Source organism: Bos taurus, chromosome 6 (genome assembly GCF_002263795.3).
Source record: "Bos taurus isolate L1 Dominette 01449 registration number 42190680 breed Hereford chromosome 6, ARS-UCD2.0, whole genome shotgun sequence".
Taxonomy (NCBI): Eukaryota; Metazoa; Chordata; class Mammalia; order Artiodactyla; family Bovidae; genus Bos; species Bos taurus.
Genome location: NC_037333.1, coordinates 84188146 through 84210894, shown reverse-complemented (window position 1 = coordinate 84210894; position 22749 = coordinate 84188146). Strand labels below are relative to the sequence as shown.

At 37.0% G+C, this 22749-nt stretch overlaps 1 protein-coding gene across 2 annotated transcripts; it reads left to right on the top strand.

The window, feature by feature from the left end:
• Positions 1–230: 230 nt before the first annotated feature.
• Positions 231–22393, top strand: LOC100138004 (UDP-glucuronosyltransferase 2B31). Of its 2 annotated transcripts, XM_015471663.3 has the most exons (7): positions 231–415; positions 932–977; positions 1598–1746; positions 13564–13695; positions 16797–16884; positions 17733–17952; positions 20761–22393. In XM_015471663.3, the coding sequence occupies exons 1-7, from the start codon at positions 251–253 to the stop codon at positions 21038–21040; spliced, it is 1080 nt and encodes a 359-aa protein (XP_015327149.1). In that variant the 5' UTR covers positions 231–250; the 3' UTR covers positions 21041–22393. The 2 variants fall into 2 exon arrangements, with proteins under 2 accessions (XP_015327149.1, XP_002688365.1); XM_002688319.7 differs by having other exon boundaries at positions 231–977.
• The last annotated feature ends 356 nt before the right edge of the window (positions 22394–22749 follow it).

Genomic DNA, 22749 nt, shown 5'->3' with positions numbered 1-22749 from the left:
CTTACATAACATAGTGAATTTGTTGTACAAGATCCTTGACTTTTAGATGAGTAATAGCACTGGCAAAACATTAAACACACTCATCTGGAAGTGTTCTACACTTTGCCCTTTTGCTGCTCTCCACACCTGCTGACCGTTCATATCATGTATTTACTTGAAATGGAGGAGTTGTAATTTAACTTCCAGACTGATTTCTCTTTGGCTATGAGCTTGAGCTGCCAGACACAGTTATTTTAAAGAAGTACTGCATATGAACATGATGGCTGTGAAACGGCTCTTGCTTCTGCTGCTGCTACAGCTGACTTGTTACTTTAGCTCTGGGAGTTGTGGAAAGGTGCTGGTGTGGCCAGTAGAATATAGTCACTGGATGAATATGAAGATAATTCTGGATGAACTTGTCATGAGGGGTCATGAGGTGACTGTTTTGACATCTTCAGCTTCCATTTTGATTGATCCCAACAAACCATCTGCCATCAAATTTGAGAATTTCTCAGTATCTTTAACTAAAGATGATTTTGAGGATGCTTTGAAGAATTTTGTCGGGAACTGGACAGACCTGACAAATTCATTTTGGACATTTCCTTTGTTACTGCAAAGCTTATTTGATGAATATTCTGATCTTACTCTAAAGATCTGTAAAGAACTTATTTCAAACAAGAAACTTATGACAAAACTACATGAATCAAGGTTTGATGTTGTCCTTGCAGATACCGTTGGACCCTGTGGAGAGCTGCTGGCTGAGATATTTAAAGTACCTTTAGTGTACAGTGTCCGCTTCACTCCCGGTTATTCAATTGAAAGGAAGAGTGGGAAACTCCCATACTCACCATCCTACGTACCTGTTATATTGTCTGAATTAAGTGATCACATGACATTCATGGAGAGGGTCAAAAATATGATATATGTACTTTATTTTGACTTTTACTTCCAGATGTTAAATGAGAAGAAGTGGGACCAGTTTTACAGTGAAGTACTAGGTAAGTCAGGTTTTTAGTTGATGGCATAAAGTCCTAATTTTCCTTGGAATAAAAGTTTGTATAAAGTCACAGAAATTTGTCTATTATAAGTAAAATGATGAAAAGAAAATATAAAATGTTCCATCAATCTCATAAAATGTATAGAAACATTACATGATAGGGTAAGATATAATCCTGTGGTCCATTACTAGTACAGGACACTCCAGAAAGTCATAAACCACAGATTGAAACACTTAGGACTTCTCTAAACAATTGTATATCCATCTTACTAAACTTTTTTAACTTGAAAAAAGTCACTAGAAAACTCATAAAATGTCTTAATAAATGAAGACATGTAGATTGAAGAGTTACACACATATTTGTAACACAAGCTTCCAGGTAGCATTAATTTTTTTTTTATTTATATAGTTCAGTTTTCAGACATTTTATGTTTAATATATATTATACACACACATATATATTTGCTTTATCAAAGAATAGAAACATTCAAACATCTTTGGCTACATCATTCCCCCAATCTCTTTTATAAAACTTACCTAATATATATATATATATATATATGGCAATATTCTCATTTGATCTGAGTCTTGTTTGTTTGTTTTTTTTTTCCTTCCTTCCAGGGAGACCAACTACATTATTAGAGACAATGGGAAAAGCTGAATTTTGGCTCTTTCGATCCTACTGGGATTTTGAATATCCTTGCCCACTACTACCAAATGTTGAATTTATTGGAGGCCTCCACTGCAAACCTGCCAAACCTCTGCCTAAGGTCACCTACTCTTCTCTGTTGTGCTTCTTTAACTTTGCATTTTCAGTAGGAATAATTTTGCATTCTTTATTTATAATGTTTAATTACAGTGAGAGTGATGTAGGAAACTAAAGTGACTTCCAATTAGAAACTCATATTCCACACCAACACAAGTATCTGAATTTCGTTAACATTACAGAATAAAAGAGGGATACCTGGGAGATTTTGAGAATATGTCAGTTAAATTATGATTTCATCATTTAATGCATAATAAAGCATCAGACACTCATTAAAAATAATTATAAAGTGACTAGCATATTCCAAAAGTAAGTGATAATATGCAGAGAAATGGTAGAGACCCAGTTTCTGCCACTTGATGCTCTACCTGGAAAAACAGAATACAGACAAGTAATAAAACTTGTGTATTAATTTTTACAATATGGAAAGACCACAATGATAAGGAAACATCTAACAGCAATCACAGAAATATCTCTGAGTCATTAATAATTAAGGTGAGATCCAAAGGATATTCAGGAATAATTGAAGGTATAAGGGCAGAAGTGGATACAAAAGGAAAGCAGGTTGAGTAGTAATAATAGTGGCCAAGAAGTCCAAGTTTCATCAAAAGAGGAAGAGGCTCAGTAAAGAGTCAGATGATGCTGAAGAGGTAAGTTGGAGACAGAGAATTATGAGGAGTTTGAAGCATCTAGTAAAGGTGTTAGGTAGAACTTTAAAAGGGTCAAGGGAGAGATTTGATCACATTAAAAAAAAAAAACAACCTATATAGGATATAGTCACTGGGTTGGATTGTAAAGGGGGAAGAGTAGAAAGGGACACCATTTAGCAAGTTGCTATGAAATACAGGAAACAAGGACGGAAAAGATATGACCACACTAAATCATGATAATAGTACCAACCTCATATTGTTCTTGTGGGGAAAAAAACTGTACATATGAAGCATCCAAAATGTCCCTGACACAAACTCAGTGGCCTAGAAGAAATATTAAGTATTGTTTTTTTGCTGCTATTACATACTATCAATAACACAATGTGTGCCAGCCACCTGGATTTAATTCCTAATTGAATCAAGACTGGTTTCCTAACACATCAAGATTATGCTCTCCAGTAAATTCCTAGAAAGCAGATATCCCATGAAGTGATTTAAAAATAAATTTTTAATTTTTTTTAGAAAAAAATTAAGTTAATAAAAGTAATTTAATAAAATTTAAATAAAATATAATTTAATAACAAGTTAAGATTTTAATATTAAGAATTTCTTAAGGTTTCAGTAATTAAATGAGCAAGATGAAAAGCTAGAATTATTTTCTGTTCACCTGTGCTCTAGACAAAATGAAAATTATTCTTTGACAACATAAATGTATGCCCTAACAATTTTTGCAGTCAAATACAACATTTCCTTGCCTTCACATCAGCTTTTAAACCAGTCCTCATTTGAAATCCCAGGGTTTTATAGCTTACAGCATAAAAGGAATAACTTCGTCTATTAGGCCAAGTGTTTTCTGCTTACCCTGACCTTATACAAAAACCTCAGCAAAGCTCTCTTAAGGAGTGTAGGTCTCAACATCATAGCTGCCTGACAGAATGAACACAGAGAAAATGCACACTGCCTATATAGGAATCATAAATTCTGCAGATTATGATAAAGACCAAATAATTTGTGCCACTTGAATCTGAAAACTGTCCAATTATAAAATTTCTTCAGTTCATAGGGCTCTATTTCTAATGAAGGAAAGCAAGAATATAATTTGTTATAAATTAAAATGATTAGTTTTTAATGTAGCTAAAACTTAAATAGGAAGCAAATAATCTTCAGCAAACTATTTTGTGATCTCTTAAGAGATTCTTTAGTCTACTCATTATTGGTGGAAAAATTAAACTGATATCTTTTTCAAAGGGAAAACTCTTTGGATTGCAAATTGTTTGAGTTATCTATGGTAATTTTCATAGTGTCTAAAGGCTGAAATAAGATTAGTGACAGTTCTTCACTGCCTAACCATGTATTTTGAAAGATTTCACCATTCTCATTTCAGGAACATGATAGTGTTAGTAAGAAGGGAGGTTAGAAGGAAAGGGAGAATGACAAGGAAAGATGAACAGTAGGATAATGATAATAATCAGTAAATGTAGCTGTTGCTATTAAGTTGTAAAGCAAGATTTGAATCCAAGTCAATTATTGTGAGGATTTCATCATATAGAAAATTATTCCTTCAAACAATAACTTTTCTATTAATTATTAGGTTCTCAGAAATTTTCATTACCTTTGAAAGAATTGACTTTTGGCAAAATGCATCAATAGTTTTGATATCAATTCCTCATTCAGTATGTGATTTGAAAAACTTTTCTCCCATTCTGTAGCTTGTATTTTCATTGTGTTGATTGTCTCTTTTGCTGTGAAGAAGCTTTTGAGTTTGATATAGTCCTATCATTGATTTTTTTCTTCTATCATGATTTTGGTGTCATATTCAAAAAAATCATTTTCAAAACCAATATTAAGGAAGCTTCTCTCCACTTTTTTTTTAAAGACTACTATGCTGTCTAGTCTTATGTGAAGTCTTTGATTCATTTTTGTGAAATGTATACAATAGGGATCTCCTTTCACTTTTTTGCAAGTGCTTAGTTTTCTCAGAAGACAAAGAATAGACTAACATTTCCCAATTAGGTGTTCTTGTCTTCCTTGTGAAATATTGACTATAAATGCTGTTTTAATTCTGGACCCTGCATTCTCTTTCACTGTTCTATTTGTCTATCTTTAGGCCAATAGCATATTGTCTTAAATATTACAGCTTTGTAGTATAATTTGAAATTGGTAGGTGTGATGCTCTGGCTGGCATCAGTAGTGTGGATATTTCAATAGTATTATCTCTTATGATCCATGAATACATGATGTTTTTCCATTTATTTGTTTTTTCTGCTATTTCTTCCAACAAAGGCTTATAACTGTGCAGAGTTTTCACTTCATTGGTTAAGTTTATTTCTAGTTATTTTATTATCTTTGATCATATAGTAAATAGCATAATTTTTTTAGATGTCTCATTATTAGCATAGAAAAATGCAACTAATTTCTGTATGTTGATTTTTTATACTATAACTTTACTGAATGTGTTGACTAGTTCAGGTTTTTAGTTGAACCTCTGGGATTATCTGTACAAAAAAATTATGTCATCCACCAAAAAAAAAAAAAAAGAATGACGATTTTACTTCTTCTTTTCTGATTTGGATACCTTTTATCTTTTTGTCTTGCCTCCTTGCTCTAGCTAGGACTTCTAATACTATGTTGAATGAGTGTGAGAGGCCATCCATGTCTTGTTCCTGATCTTAGAGAAAAAGTTTTCAAATTTTCATTGTTGATCATGTTAGCTTTGAGTTTACCATATATGGTCTTTATTATGTTGAGGTCTTTCTACACCCAATATATAGGAGGTTTTATCAGGACAGGATGTTATCTTGTCAAATGTTATTCTCCACCTCTTGAGATAATCAAGTTATTTTATCTTTTATTGTATTAATGCAATGTATTACATCTATTGATTTGGATGTTGAACCACCTTTGCATCCTATGGATAAATTCCACTTGGTCATGGTATATAATTTTTTTAATGTGCTGTTGAATTTGGTTTCCTGATATTTGGATGAAAATTTTTGCATATATATTTACCCTGGATATTGGCATATAGTTTCCTTTACTTAGAATGTCCTTGTGTATTTGATATCAAGGTGTAATATTGGCCTTGTAGAATGAGTTTAGAAATGTTCCTTCTCTCCTGTTTAATTTTTTAGGAAAAGTTTTTGAAGCAATGATTCACAACCCTTGGAGTAAGTACTGATGAGCTTCATGCTATGTGGGGATGTGTCTGAATGAGGGACTGACAGAGATCCCACTTTAGTCTCTATGAAGCTTCATAGTCTCAGAATTACTACTTTCCTCTCTTTGGCTTTTTAAACTATATTACAAGTTTGCTGCTGCTAAGTCGCTTCAGTCGTGTCTGACTCTGTGCGACCCCATAGACGGCGGCCCACCAGGCTCCCTCGTCCCTGGGATTCTCCAGGCAAGAACACTGGAGTGGGTTGCCATTTCCTTCTCCAATGCATGAAAGGGAAAAGTGAAAGCGAAGTCGCTCAGTCATGTCCGACTCTTCGTGACCCCATGGTCTGCAGCCTACCAGACTCCTCCATCCATGGATTTTCCGTCAAGAGTACTGGAGTGGGGTGCCATTGCCTTCTCCATATTACAAGTTTACATAGACATATTTGGAGGAGAAATTCATATTTTCTTCAGATAATCATATTATTGTTTATAAAATGAGGTCCATACTGTTTAAGCAGTCTCTGAAATGTAACCGTGCAACTCCTAAAAGACTTGACAAGTGAATCAGCTGGGAGAACTAAAGAGATTCAGGTTGAAAAAGCAAAACTGATATTAACTTACTGTCTTTTCTAATGAAAGACTTCACGATAAGTTTCATACAATTTTCATCAACCATATTTGAACTAATGGTACTCACAGTTCTTTGATGTACAGAGATGAAAATCTTCCTTTAATATTATTTTGATTCTGATAATGTTTATACTTCAGTAGAAGAAAAAAAAATCACACATATGCATGTTAAATGTCCCTACCCCAGGGGAGTTTAAGAACCCTCGAGTTCCAACCAGTGGATACCTAGGGTTCCTAGAACCCAAAATAAGAAAGAACCCTGCAATTTAGAAGCCATTTATAAAGCCTGGGAAAATTATCTTAGGAGAGAACCCTTTGGGTGGGGGGCATTTTTGGTCATATAGTCTTTCCCCTTGTTGATATAACTTTGCTTGTGGCCTCCAAGGAAGAGCTGAGAATGGGCTCAGAAGTCAGTGTGGCCATGGGGATCTCCGAGTTAAAGAGCTTGGACAACAATGCAGTGATGACCATTTCCATGTGTGACATGGTGGATGCAGTTCCCTGACCTTGAAGGAACATTGTAGTTTTTTGTTTTTTTTTTAGATTTTAATTGTCACCAGCATCAAATTCCTCCAAAATTTTCAGAATTCTTTCCTCCAAATTCTGAAATTCATATACTTCTAAGGACCAGGACCTATGGACCAGGAAATAAATTTTATTCTAAGTTAAACTAAGATCGTTGAGAATTTATAATACATACACAAATAGGGAGGAAAGAAAGAATGTATAATTTGGTTTCCCTGTTGGCTCAGTGGTAAAGAATTTGCCTGCCAAAGCAGGGGACACAGTTTCAATCCCTGATCTGGGAAGATCCCCTGGAGAAGGAAATGACAATCCATTTCAGTATTCTTGACTGGAAAACCCCATGTAGCCTGGCATGCTACTGGCCATGGAGTCACAAAGAGTCAGACACAACTTAGTGACTCAAGAACAACAGTAAATATTAATATTTTATAGAATGTGTCAGTGAAGTCTTCTAGTCCTGGTGTTTTCTGTGTTGGGAAATTTTTGACTACTGGTTCAGTATCTTTACTCATTATAATTATTCAGATTTTCTAATTCTGATTCTGCCTTGACATATTATGTATTTCTAGGACTTTATCTATTCTTTGTGGTACATAATTTGTTGGTGTATAATTCTACACAGCAGTATCTTATGACCTTATGTATTTTTGTGATTTTAGTTTAATGTCTTCTCTTTCGTTTCTAATTTTATTTATGAGTCTTCTTCTTTCTTTTGTTAGTCTAGCTAAAGTTTGTCATTTTTGTTTATCTTTTTGAAAAGACAAAGACCAATACTGTATGATATCCCTTGTACGAGGAGGGCATGGAAACCCACTCCAGTATTCTTGCCTGGAGAATTCCCACGTGCAGAGGAGCCTGGCAGGCTACAGCCCATGGGATTGCAAAGAGTCGGACACGACTGAGTGACTAAGCACACACACCAATCCCTTGTTTGAGGAAACTTAAAAAGGTCAGACTTTTAATAAAGGAGAGTAATATGGTAGTGGTTACCAGGGGCTAAGGGCTGGGAGAAATAAAGAGATGCTTTTAAGGGTACAAACTTGCATCTCAGAGTAAATAAGTGCTATAGACATAAGGTACAGAACAGTGATTGTAGACAACAATATTATAATCATCAAGCATGCTGAGACTAGATCTTAGTTATTACAACCACAAAAAAAGAAAATATAATTATGTAACATTATGAAGATGTAAACTATCATTAAAATGGCAAACCTATTACAATATATAAATGTATCAAATCATTATGTCTTAAGTTCCATAATGCTTTATGTCAAATATATTTTATTCTTCTAAAAAAGTGCATGAATTTTAAAATAAGGATATCCCTACTCAGTAGTATACCTTATTTCATTTTTATAACTTTTTGTATTTTGCATGCTTTTGCCATGCTGCTGCTACTGCTGCTAAGTCGCTTCAGTCGTGTCCGACTCTGTGCGACCCCATAGACGGAAGCCCACCAGGCTCCTCCATCCATAGGATTTTCCAGGCAAGAGTACTGGAGTGGGGTGCCATTGCCTTCTCTCTTGCTTTTGCCATCAGATCAGATCAGATCAGTCGCTCAGTCGTGTCTGACTCTTTGCGACCCCATGAATCGCAGCACGCCAGGCCTCCCTGTCCATCACCAACTCCCGGAGTTCACTCAGACTCACGTCCATCAAGTCAGTGATGCCATCCAGCCATCTCATCCTCTGTCGCACCCTTCTCCTCCTGCCCCCAATCCCTCCCAGCATCAGAGTCTTTTCCAATGAGTCAACTGTTCACATGAGGTGGCCAAAGTACTGGAGTTTCAGCCTCTGCATCATTCCTTCCAAAGAAATCCCAGGGCCGATCTCCTTCAGAATGGACTGCCTGGATCTCCTTGCAGTCCGAGACTCTCAAGAGTCTTCTCCAACACCACAGTTCAAAAGCATCAATTCTTTGGCGCTCAGTCTTCTTCACAGTCCAACTCTCACATCCATACATGACCACAGGAAAAACCATAGCCTTGACTAGACGAACTTTTTGGCAAAGTAATGTCTCTGCTTTTGAATATGCTATCTAGGTTGGTCATAACATTCCTTCCAAGGAGTAAGAGTCTTTTAATTTCATGGCTGCAGTCACCATCTGTAGTGATTTTGGAGCCCCCAAAAATAAAGTCTGACACTGTTTCCACTGTTTCCCCATCTATTTCCCATGAAGTGATGGGACCGGATGCCATGATCTTCGTTTTCTGAATGTTGAGCTTTAAGCCAACTTTTCACTCTCCACTTTCACTTTCATCAAGAGGCTTTTTAGTTCTTCACTTTCTGCCATAAGGGTGGTGTCATCTGCATATATGAGGTTATTGATATTTCTCCCGGCAATCTTGATTCCAGCTTGTGTTTCTTCCAGTCCAGCGTTTCTCATGATGTACTCTGCGTATAAGTTAAATAAACAGGATGACAATATACAGCCTTGACGAACTCCTTTTCCTATTTGGAACCAGTCTGTTGTTCCATGTCCAGTTCTAACTGTTGCTTCCTGACCTGCATACAAATTTCTCAAGAGGCAGGTCAGTTGGTCTGGTATTCCCATCTCTTTCAGACATGTCCACAGTTTATTGTGATCCACAAAGTCAAAGGCTTTGGCATAGTCAATAAAGCAGAAATAGATGTTTTTCTGGAACTCTCTTGCTTTTCCCATGATCCAGTGGATGTTGGCAATTTGATCTCTGGTTCCTCTGCCTTTTCTAAAACCAGCTTGAACATCAGGAAGTTCATGGTTCACATATTGCTGAAGCCTGGCTTAGAGAATTTTGAGCATTACTTTACTAGCATGTAAGAGGAGTGCAATTGTGCGGTAGTTTGAGCATTCTTTGGCATTGCCTTTCTTTGGGATTGGAATGAAAACTGACCTTTTCCAGTCCTGTGGACACTCCTGAGTTTTCCAAATTTTCTGGCATATTGAGTGCAGCACTTTCACAGCATCATCTGTCAGGATTTGGAATAGCTCAACTGGAATTCCATCACCTCCACTAGCTTTGTTCATAGTGATGCTTTCTAAGGCCCACTTGACTTCACATTCCAGAATGTCTGGCTCTAGGTCAGTGATCACACCATCGTGATTATCTTGGTCATGAAGATCTTTTTTGTACAGTTCTTCTGTGTATTCTTGCCATCTCTTCTTAATATCTTCTGCTTCTGTTCAGTCCATACCATTTCTGTCCTTTATTGAGCTCATCTTTGCATGAAATATTCCTTTGGTATCTCTGATTTTCTTGAAGAGATCTCTAGTCTTTCCCATTCTGTTGTTTTCCTCTATTTCTTTGCATTGATTGCTGAAGAAGACTTTCTTATCTCTTCTTGCTATTCTTTGGAACTCTGCATTCAGATGTTTATATCTTTCCTTTTCTCCTTTGCTTTTCACTTCTCTTCTTTTCACAGCTATTTGTAAGGCCTCCCCAGACACCCTTTTTGCTTTTTTGCCTTTCTTTTCCATGGGAATGGTCTTGATCCCTCTCTCCTGTATAATGTCACGAACCTCATTCCATAGTTCATCAGGCACTCTATCTATCAGATCTAGGCCCTTAAATCTATTTCTCACTTACACTGTGTAATCATAAGGGATTTGATTTAGGTCATACCTGAATGGTCTAGTGGTTTTCCCTACTTTCTTCAATTTAAGTCTGAATTTGGCAATAAGGAGTTCATGGTCTGAGCCACAGTCAGCTCCTGGTCTTGTTTTTGTTGACTGTATAGAGTTTCTCCATCTTTGGCTGCAAAGAATATAATCAATCTGATTTCGGTGTTGACCATCTGGTGATGTCCACGTATAGAGTCTTCTCTTATGTTGTTGGAAGAGGGTGTTTGTTATGACCAGTGTTTTCTCTTGGCAAAACTCTATCAGTCTTTGCCCTGCTTCATTCCGTACTCCAGGGCCAAATTTGCCTGTTACTCCAGGTGTTTCTTGACTTCCTACTTTTGCATTCCAGTCCCCTATAATGAAAAGGACATCTTTTTTGGGTGTTAGTTCTTAAAGGTCTTGTAGGTCTTCATAGAACCTTTCAACTTCAGCTTCTTCAGCATTACTGGTTGGGGCATAGACTTGGATTACTGCTTGTGTTATTTTCATAAAGATGTCAGAGAAGGAGAATAATCAGTCCACATCTGTGATTAATTTTTAAAGAAAGGCTGTATTACAATATGATAGGGATGCATCTTCCAGAGCAGAGAAAAATGAGCTTTGAATAGTAAGACAATGAAACAAAATACTGCAGACACATAACTTTAAATACTGCTAAAGGTCACTAGAAATATACATATGACCTGGATGTACCATGTGAGTCAGTCATTCCTGATGGCTCAGTGGTAAAGAATCCACCTGCAATGCAGGAGCCAAAGGAGATGTGGGTTCAATCCATGGGTCAGGAAGATTCCCTGGAGGAAGGCATGGCAACCCAGTCCAGTATTCTTGCCTGGAGAATCCCATGGACAGGAGACTAGTAGGTTACAGTCTTACAGGGTTGTGAAGAATCGGACATGACTGAGGCAACTGAGCATGCACACACATGTGAGTCATAGGAAAGTTCACTGAAGTTCATATTGAGACTGATATCATCAGGGTGAAATTACATTTTTAAAGAATTCTCTACACAATGTAATCTGCAAGGTTAAAGTTTGAAAAAAGATTCCATTGTCTTTTTTTTTCTGTTAAAAATAGGTTAAAAAAATATTTTATGATCATAAGTAGGGTCAAAAAATATACATTTTATGATGGAAGGGTTGAGTCATTATTCTCCAGAAGAAAAAAATAGTAAATTGAAAACAGAAAAAAAGGAAAGAAGTTTAAAAGATATGTACATCATTTTCACTAGCTATTCAGGAAAATTTCTCTGCATTTTTTTTGTAATAGAGTACAATGAGGAATGTGGAATTATTCTAATATAGAAGATAAAAATTTTACATTGGAAAGTGTGAAGGACTACAAGACAAAATAATTCTGATACAATTCCAAGCGTACAATTTTTTTAGGAGAGTACATTGAGCAATGTGGATTTATTCTAGTATATTAGTGACAAAATTATTTTTAATTGGTGAGGATCTGGGGTTACTCAACAAAATAACTCTAAAACAATTCCAGCAAATACAGCTTCACCAGGAGCTTTATTTAGTTTGATGTGAACCACAAGTTCACAGAAGTTACACATAGTACATCCTACTGTGACATTAAGAAAGTGTAAACAAAAGACCCTGATGCTGGGAAAGACTGAAGGCAGGAGGAGAAGGGGACGACAGAAGATGAGATGGTTCGATAGCATCACCGACTCAATGGACATAGGTTTGGATGGACTCTGGGAGTTGGTGATGGACAGGGAGACCTGGCATGCTGCGGTTCATGGAGTTGCAAAGAGTCGGACACGACTGAGCGACTGAACTGAACTGAAACAAATTCAGCAATATGATCACTCAAATATATATATAAATACACAGATATATCTCTGGGTTTTACATATAGGACTCAGGACTCTTTCGTAGAACATACAAACAGCAATGCCAGACTCCTCATTGTCAGTGATTAGTAATTTAGAGAGAGAGTCTGGGAAATATTGGCAAAGTTTAAGTTGAGGTATAAGGATTATAGAGCTGAAAGAATGAGAAAGTTATTAGAATCATAACTTTTTCTTAGTACTAATAGTCAGGGAAATAAAATACAAATGATGAAACTAAAATAACTCACCAGAATGTATGGAATAAATTAGTGATTTAGTAGGATTATAATAATAAATAAGATGAAGCAAAAAGTGAAACTGAAAGTTGCTCAGTTGTGTCCAATTCTTTGTCTGTGACCCTGTGGACTATACAGTCCATGGAATTCTCCGGGCCAGATTACTGGAGTGGGTTGCCGTTCCCTTCTTCAGGGGATCTTCCCAACTGAGGGATCGAATTCAGGTCTCCCACATTGCAAGCAGATTCTTTGCCAGCTGAGGCACAAAGGAAGCAAATCTTTCCAATAATCTATGTTAGTAATCAATAACATTATTGATGAAGAATCTGAGTGTAGCATTGTTTAATAGTATCTCCTCACTACTGTCTTTTTCTTGCTTTTACACACATACACATTTGCACAAATACACATATTAGAAGAAATTAACCTCATATTACATATCTCCTTCCCAAGGATCTCAGGGATAACATCTGTTTAAAAGAGAGCCATTAATGAAAACGCTATGGAGATTCCTCAAGAAATAAAACATAGAATTACCATAGAGGTCAACAATTCTCCTTCTGGGGATATATATAAAAAATTGAAATTAGTTATGAAATTAGGATGAGATATTTACACACCATGTTCATGAAAGCACTATTCACAAGAGTCAAGAGGTTGAAGAAACCCAAGCATCCATCAACAGATAAAGCAAAAAAAAACAAAATGTGTCTGCAAACAATGAAATATTACTCAGCCTTTAAAAGGAAATATGAAACAAGGCAAAACATGGATGAACCTTAGGCAAAGTGAAATAATCCATCACAAAAATACAAATACTATACAATTCAGTTTTTATGAGATTGCTAGACTCTCAAGTTTGTAGAAACTAGAGTAGAATGAAGGTCTCCAGGGGCTGGGCAAAGAAGAAATGGTGCTTCTTAATGGACATAGACTTCTAGTTTTGCCAGATGAAAAATGTCTGGAGATTGGTTCCACAAGACAAATATATTTAACACTACTGAACTATACACTTAGAAATGATGAAGATGGTAAATTTTATCTTATGTATATTTTACCACTTTTTTTAAAAAGTCACCAATAATTCCTAATTATAGTGTTTGTAGCCATCCTTCAGTTAATGTTTGCTATGCTGTTGCTCTTTTGTGATGGAGCAAATGCTTTTTTCACAGGAAATGGAAGAGTTTGTGCAGAGCTCTGGAGAAAATGGTATTGTGGTGTTTACTTTGGGGTCAATGGTCACTAACGTGACAGAAGAAAGAGCCAATATGATTGCATCAGCTCTTGCCCAGATTCCACAAAAGGTACACACAGTAACTTAATAGTGGACAACTATTTAACAAGTTGGGCTTCCCTGGTGGCTCAGTATAAGAGTATGCCTGTCAATGCAGGAGACTCAGGCTTGATCCTTGGGTTGGGAAGATCGCTTGGATAAGGAAATGGCAAGCCACTCCAGTATTCTTGCCTGGAAAACCGCATGGACAGAGGAGCCCGGTGGGCTACAGTCCATGGGGTCGCAAAGCATTGGACACAGCTTAGTAACTGAATGACAACAGCAACTAATGAGTCCGTTAAACTCTATAAAAGGTCTAATTACAGAAAATTTTTGCAAGAAAGGTAAACTACTATGATAGCTCCAACTTATCTGAGATATTTATAAAAAAACAAAATATACATGGCAGATGCTAAAGTGGTATACAGAGTGTTTTTGATTGACAATAACTTTGGACTTACATTGTAATCAAAAAGAGATATATTTAAGAGATGTAGTATGAATTTTGGTATTATAATAGTGTTGTAGGCAGGAAAAGAAATCTCACATTCTGTTATGTAGTTTACTCCTTTACCATGAAGGGCTCCTGAGGACACAGTATACATATACAGGTGTTCTCAGAGGTTAAATTTTAACAGTAGGCATAATACCGACTCTTTGCAAACCCGTAGACTGTAGCCAGACTCCTCTGTCCATGGGATTTTCCAGGCAAGAATAATGGAATGGGTTGCCATTTCCTTCTTGAGGGGATCTTCCCAACCCAGAGATCAAACCCAGGTCTCCCACACTGCAGGCAGGCTCTTTACCATCTAAGCCACCAGGGAAGACCCAATAATACAATAATGTTAAGCAATATTGACAAAAACCTGCAATGTGCCATGCAATTTCTACCTGCCAGGAAATCCCAACCCCTTTCCTTGTCCTAAATGTTGAAACAGCCCTCTTCAGTGTCCTTTTCTGGTTGCTACACAGAGAAAGGATGGTCAGGGAACCGCAATCTGCTGCCAGATATCCGTATAGCCACAGTGATTCAGAGAAAGAGAAACATCAGCCTCCTTGATTGACTGCTGCTACTGCTGCTAAGTCGTTTCAGCCGTGTACGACTCTGTGCGACCCCATAGACGGCAATCCACTAGGCTCCCCCGTCCCTGGGATTCTCCAGGCAAGAACACTGGAGTGGGTTGCCATTTCCTTCTCCAACGCATGAAAGTGAAAAGTGAAAGTGAAGTCGCTCAGTCGTGCCAACTCTTAGCGACCCCATGGGCTGCAGCCTATCAGGCTCCTCCGTCCAAGGGATTTTCCAGGCAAAAGTACTGGAGTGGGGTGCCATCGCCTTCTCTGATGGTTGACTGGGTCCTGCCAAAGTCTGAGGCAGGAAGAGCAAAGGAAAAGGGTGAAGGTGGGGTCCTGCCCTTTGGATGAACCCGGTGCACTGTAAAGTCTAGTCCTTAATGGACTCTGCTTCTATTACTATTCTAAATTGAGGAAAGAAAAGAGGCTGTAAGAAGGAGTCAAGCATGAGAAAGACTGGCATGGAAAAGGATCAGCTGCCTCCTTCTCCATAAAATATAGCAGTAACTTATTTTCTAATGTATAAAATACACCAAGGGTCTTTGGATGTTTGTGAACTTCTTTTTTAGTTTACTATCTGATATCGATCGTAGTATTCTCCTAACTACACATGCTAATTTTTTGCTGGAAACCTACTTTACATTCACATAGCAAATAGAAGTTAAACAACTAAAAATTATAATCCAGTTTATAAAGATTGCTTGGTACTAATTTAGCACCACAGTTTTTGAACTTTACCAACAGCTGTTTTGTTATTAATAGTTACAAATTGCTGACAGGCTTTTCTTTTCTAAATTTAAAGACTTTCCTAACCTAGAAAAGTGGTAATACACTGGATTCATGTCAAAAATTGCTAATAGACACTTTTCTTAGAAGTAGTGTTTAACAATTTGTAATCTAAAAGAAGCTATCTCCTAAACAGCATTAATTCTCTCTGCTAAGTTGCATCAGTCGTGTCTGACTCTGTGCGACCCCAGAGACAGCAGCCTACCAGGCTCCCCCATCCCTGGGATTCTCCAGGCAAGAACACTGGAGTGGGTTGCCATTTCCTTCTCCAATGCATGAAAGCTAAAAGTGAAAGTGAAGTTGCTCAGTCGTGTCTGACTCTTCGCGACCCCATGGACTGCAGCCTACCAGGCTCCTCCGTCCATGGGATTCCCCAGGCAAGAGTAGTGGAGTGGGTTGCCATTACTTGCTATTAATAAATTACTAAATAAGCAGAAATATTAATTGTAATAAGTGGCTGATTGAATGTATTCCTTTTTGTAAACCAAAAGATATAAAACTCTAGTAAAAATTACTTAAGCTATATGAGTAAGTGTATATAAGTAAAGTCCCTACTATGAATCCAAAAGGAATCAGTAAGAGACAATTAAATTTTAAAATAAGAGCTAGTGTATGAAATAAAGCAAATAAATGTATGTTATTAATGATTTGCCACTTTTTTTAATAGAATGGAGACCAATAGCAATTTCTTAAATATATAAATTTGCTATTCAAGATCTCATTTCTTTATGGCATCAGTCATTAGTGCATACCACACCTGGTTGAATAAGTTCATAAAATGTGGTTCTTCCTATTGATGGCAGTGTATTAGTAAATATCATTACTTAAGAGGTCATGTCCTTGTTTCCTTAACTGTCATCAGTTCAGTTCAGCTCAGTCACTCAGTTGTGTCTGACTCTGCGACCCCATGGACTGCAGCACACCAGGCTTCCCTGTCTATCACCAACTCCCAGAGGCTACTCAAACTCAAGTCCATTGAGTCAGTGATGCCATCCAACCATCTCATGCTCTGTCGTCCCCTTCTTCTCCTGCCTTAAATCTTTCCCAGCATCAGGGTCTTTTCTAAAGAATCAGTTCTTCACATCAGGGGGCCAAGGTATTGGACTTTCAGCTTCAACTGAATATCATATGGAATATGACATTTCATATGGAATATGGCAAATTCCATATGAAAAGTCTTCCATATGGAAGACTTTTAACTAGTTGTCTTCAATCTCTTTAGAATTCTATCCCTATAAATTTGAAGTTCAACTTACGGAATATTTTCTTTAACAGGTTTTATGGAGATATGATGGCAAGAAACCAGACACCTTAGGACCCAATACTCGGCTGTATAAGTGGGTCCCCCAGAATGACCTTCTTGGTGAGACTTGGTAGAACAATTGAAAGCATGGGTAACAGCTGAGCAGAGTGATCGTACTTCAACAGGAAACAAACTTACCAAGTATTTATTATTGAAACACTCAAAAAGAAAACTTCACTCCTTTATTTTTATTTCCAGCTCTAGGTGAAAATAGAAAATATAGCAATTGTCACTTTATTAAACATAGAGATGTCCCTTAGAATCAAAATGTCTTATTTTAGCTGTAATCATTTTGAGCCATGAACTTTTAAATAACTTCAGAGATGGTTGTTCTGTCTTTGAATTCTCTATCTTTTCCCCCCCGTAGGGATATTAAGATCCACTGAAAAATACCCGCTCCTTTTTTATTACCAATGACCCTTCATTTTCTGTAGGAAAAATTCTGCAATCATTTCCTTGAGGCAATTACACATTTTATGGTAATGTAGATTTTCCTTCCTCTGGTTCCAGTACAACTACCATTACCCTTCCTGTGGCCTTGTCACCCTTTCTATCGGACTGAATGACTTTACTGTTTCTTTAAGAGAATATATTTCTGACATGCCCTCCTCTGGTATTTTTGTTCATCCGCTTTATTTTACGCAGAATATTCTTTCAAGCTGATCTTGAATTCGTTTATGACATTCAAAAGGTAAAGTACTTCTTTCATGAAGTCTTCACTTACCTCTCCAGCAGACTTAGTGGATTCTTGCACTGAGTTCCAAAAGCTATTTAAATGCAGTTTCCTGTGTGTAATCAAGGGTGATATTAAACAAACAAACATTGCTTTCTTTCAGTGTCTTCTAATGCCCTTTTCTCATTTTTAAGACTTTTAATTAATAATTTTACTGAAATTCACACAATCCTAGGTCATCCAAAAACCAAGGCCTTTATAACTCACGGTGGAACCAATGGCATTTATGAGGCTATCTACCACGGGGTCCCTATGGTGGGCCTTCCTTTGTTTGCTGAGCAACCTGATAACATCAACCGAGTGAAGGCCAAAGGAGCAGCTGTCAGATTGAACTTGGAAACAATGTCAAAAACAGATTTCCTCAATGCACTGAAGCAAGTCATTAACAATCCTTCGTGAGTATATATATACACATATATGTTTTACTACGTATTATTTCTAGAGGCGTTCTCATAGGAAGACACAAGAGGCAGCAAGGAGTCTTCAGTAAGATTTGCTCAATGCTTTGAAAATAGTCATTAGTAACCTATTGGGTCACATTGTGTGTTTTCAGTGGCTTTAGGGGAAAGATTTGTGAGAGGCTTAAGGATTGTGGAGAAATTTTGAAAGAGCTCCTCATTAGAATGAGAAGAATCCCTAGGTGGTAACAAGGATTAAGAGGAAGCACTGAGAACAAAGTTAAAGTAGGAAACCATGAACTCTTTAAGCACTCATCTGCACACTTACAACTTTCCTTCAGCATATGAATTCCGCAAATGTTTTAGACTCTTCTGCTGCTGCTGCTGCTGCTGCTATGTCACTTCAGTCGTGTCCGACTCTGTGTGACCCAATAGAGGGCAGCCCACCAGGATCCCCTGTCCCTGGGATTCTCCAGGCAAGAACACTGGAGTGGGTTGCCATTTCCTTCTCCAATGCATGACAGTGAAAAAGTGAAAGTGAAGTCGCTCAGTCATGTCCTACTCTTCGCAACCCCATGGACTGCACCCCACCAGGTTCCTCTGCTCAAGCGATCCTCCAGTCAAGAGTACTGGAGTGCGGTACCATTGCCTTCTCCATTAGACTCTTCTAAAATGGTCTAATTTTAGTAAATCACCATGACATGATCCATCTCAAATTCTCATTACATTGAGCACTTTTCAAATTTTCTGTGCTAAAATTTTTTCCATAAAAGATGAAAGATAAACATCTAGAACTATCTAATTACAACTATTTTGAGACTATTTTTTTTACCACCAGTGCCACCTGGGAAGCCCAAATATAGGTACATTCTTAGTTCTTCTTTAGGTTATTTTTGTCTTGTTTTGAAGAACTGTAAAATCAAAAAGTAATTGACTTTGAAAAGACAAGTTGGGATATTCCTATGTAAAAACCAAATTTTCTGAAACCAGAAACATTTTGTTTTCAAATTGTTTCATGGTTTAACTTGAGTAATATTATTACTACTAATATCATAAATATGATGTATGTATTTTCCCCCTTTTGTTTCATGATGACTTTGGAAAAAAACATTTTGAGACTATATTGGCAATAATAGCACAATGGACATTTGTGCTTTAAAAACAGTGTTATTTAATTTTAGCACAAATATTACACTAAATGTCTGCCATTAGAAGAATAGTTTCTTTATTTTTAAAAGAAATATATGTTTCAGTAGGCAGTTTTATGTAAAAGTAACTCTCTCTAGTATCTTTGTGTATTTTTTAATTTTTAATAATGTAAAGCTAGCATCCGGAGAAGGCAATGGCACCCCATTCCAGTACTCTTGCCTGGAGAATCCCATGGACGGAGGAGCTTGGTAGGCTGCAATCCATGGGGTCGCTAAGAGTCAGACATGACTGAGCGACTTGACTTTCACTTTTCACTTTGATGCACTGGAGAAGGAAATGACAACCCACTCCAGTGTTCTTGCCTGGAGAATCCCAGGGACGGTGGAGCCTGGCGGGCTGCCATCTATGGGGTCGCACAGAGTCGGACATGACTGAAGGGACTTAGCAGCAGCAGCAGCAGTAAGCGGCACCAGCAAAGCTAGCGTCAATAAAGAAAGATAATGTACTGCTTGATATATATTGACTATTTATGATATGGTACACATTGTACTAAGTCCATTATACATATTAAGTAACTTCTTCATTATAAACTTTCCCTACTCTATTAAAAGTATTTCTGAACTACTACCCTCTTCTCAAACACCCAATGCTCCCCCTGAGTTTTTTACAGAACAGGGAGAGAAGTTACCTCCATTGTTACCACACTGTTATTTATAAAAGTTCATGCATCATATCGCTTTATTCCTCTTTCCTTGTCTGTTAGTCCATCATCATTTCAACAATAAAAACAAATAAAACTCGAAAGTCTGAGGGTGAAATGTTTGGCACACTCTGTATTCTAAAATAACTAGCAAGGAAAACAACAATAATATTAGGAAAAATTTACTCAGTCTACTGTATACTAATAATACATCTAAGGATCAATATATTATTCCTCCAAATAATCAGATAGGATACTATTGCTATGCATTCCATTTAACAATGAAAAACTAAGAAATGGAGTTTAAAAAGCAGGCAGCAAGGTAAGTGTCAGAGTCAGAATTCAAACGAAGGCAATTCACTTCCACACTTTTACCACTGCTTCACTAATATAAGGTCAAAACCAACTCCTGGCCAGTGCTATCTGGCCATGTCTCTGAAGCTCATGATGTATTTACCTCTTATCTCTGGATTATGATAGTGTTTCAAAGCTTTTCTGCCAGATCTCTTCACAATTCCTTACTGGATAGCTCAAGTCATGTATTTCTTTTCTTTTCACCTTCACAATTTAACTTACTCCATTCTCAAGCTACAGACACTTCTCTCTTGTCTTCTCTTTTCTTCATAGCTTGAAATCCTATGCATTCAACAAATTCAAGCCCATAAGCTCCTGTGCCTGTGTTCAGTTGCTTAGTCATATCCAGGTCTTTGCGACCCCATGGACTGTAGCCTGCCAGGATTCTCCGTCCATGAAATTCTCCACCAAGAACACTGGAGTGGGTTGCCATTTCCTTCTCCAGGCCGACGAACTTAGATCTCTATAATTATCTCTTAGAAAAACAATCAATCGTTCTTCCACTCTATGTGGCACTCATTTCCTCTCTCTGCATGGAAATTTCACATATTTAACTTTTATAGTTCATTCTATAAATTGATGTCTCTTTGATTTTCCTTCAGGTATAAACGGAATGCTATGTGGTTATCAACCATTCAACGTGATCAGCCTATGAAGCCCCTTGACCGAGCAGTCTTCTGGATTGAATTTGTCATGCGCCACAAAGGAGCCAAGTACCTGCGACCTGCCGCCCACAAGCTCACCTGGTTCCAGTACCACTCTCTGGATGTGATCGGGTTCCTGCTGGCCTGTGTGGCAACTGCTGTATTTGTCATCACAAAATGTTTTCTGTTCTGTTGCCGAAAGTTTGCTGAAACAGGAAAGAAGAGGAAAAGGGAATAGCTGTATTTGGGTCCCAAAGCAGTAATGCCCCAGAGGTGGAATTCTTCCAGCTTATTTCAACAGGAAGGAGTTATGAAAAGGCTCCTATCTTCCTGTGACAAAATGGCTTTTCACAGTTCAGCACCTCCTTTCAAAATTCGTTTACAAGGAATTTTTTAACTGTTTTAAGATTTAGAAAAATGTCATACCAAGATGAAAGCTGATGAAAATTATATAAAAGTAAATGGGTAAATATTGAAATTTATTATTTTAAATCAGAAGATTTACTAAAAAATTATTGAATATGGTAAACAGTGTTTCACATGGTGTGCATAGACACTAGAATGATAAACCTAGACCTCCTCTGACTTACATAATCAGATAACAATGGGCAAAATACAAAAATTACATGAAGTTTATGGAAAATTGGTAAATCAAATGAAAGCAATATGAAGTCACTTTTGTAAATTGCACATCAGGAAAGCAGTTTATAATCAAGGTGGTCCAGGTGAGGAAATGGGTCTTATTGATCAAGAGGACCACCATCTAAGTCATATAACAAACATTCATCAGTCTAAGGCATAATTTATTCAAATTATTTAAAAATAAATTGATGCTTGGGGAATGATAGGAAAAATGTACCATAGAATTTTCCATACTGCCTCTCAACATAATTGCCATATTTAAAAAAGATAGAATTAATATGGTACCATAGTAGATAATATTATTAAATCACACATATAGTTCTAAATAATTTTCCAGAAATCTATCCTGCAACACTTGTAACAAAAAAAAGCGTTTGTCATTACTGTATAGTGAGAATTACTCCAAAACTCCAACAAAAAGTCAAACAATCCAATATGAAAATAGATGAAGATGAATAAGAAAGTCACAGAAGTGAAATGGCCGATGACATGTAGAAATGGACAAAAGTCACTGGTGCTTTGGAAATGGAAACTAAGCCACTTATGTCTCTGGATATATTTCAGTGTCTCCTAGTTTATAGTCTATGGGAACTTGAGTAGAATTTGTATTCTACTGTTGTGTAAAAATTGCATAAATCTTAATATGTTGAATTGATTCATGATGATTTTAAGGTCTACTGTATTCTTCTACTTCTCTATAGATGCATTCTATTAATTTCTGAGAGTTTGATATTGAAATTCTAACTAAAAATCTTATCTACCTAAAAAATTCTAATATACAGGGAACTATATGAAAATGCATATTTTCATAATTTAAAATTTTTTTAAAGCAAATTATTTTCCAAAAATAATTTTCAGAACAAATAATATAGGAGAACTCTTTTTCTGTATGTATAATGTGGAGATACCCTTTGAAAATAAAATTTAAATGTACTGTTTAACACTGCAACTCTACATCTTGGTTATCTTTCATACAGAAAGACTTGCAAGTGTTCATGCATGCTAAGTCACTTCAGTCATGTCTGACTTCTTGCCACCCCATGAACTGTAGCCTGCCAGGCTCTCCTGTCCATGAGATTCTCCAGACAAGAATACTGCAGTGGGTTGCCATGCCCTCCTCCAGGGGATTTTCCAAACCCAGGGATTAAACCCACATCTTTTATGTTTCCTGCATTGGTAGGTGGGTTCATAATTATATACTGAATTCCCACTAGCACTTAAATTGCTATCAGTTTATAAACACACTAACCTACAACATAGGTATGCGTTATACAGCCATGAGAGAAAACAGATGGATTATGGACA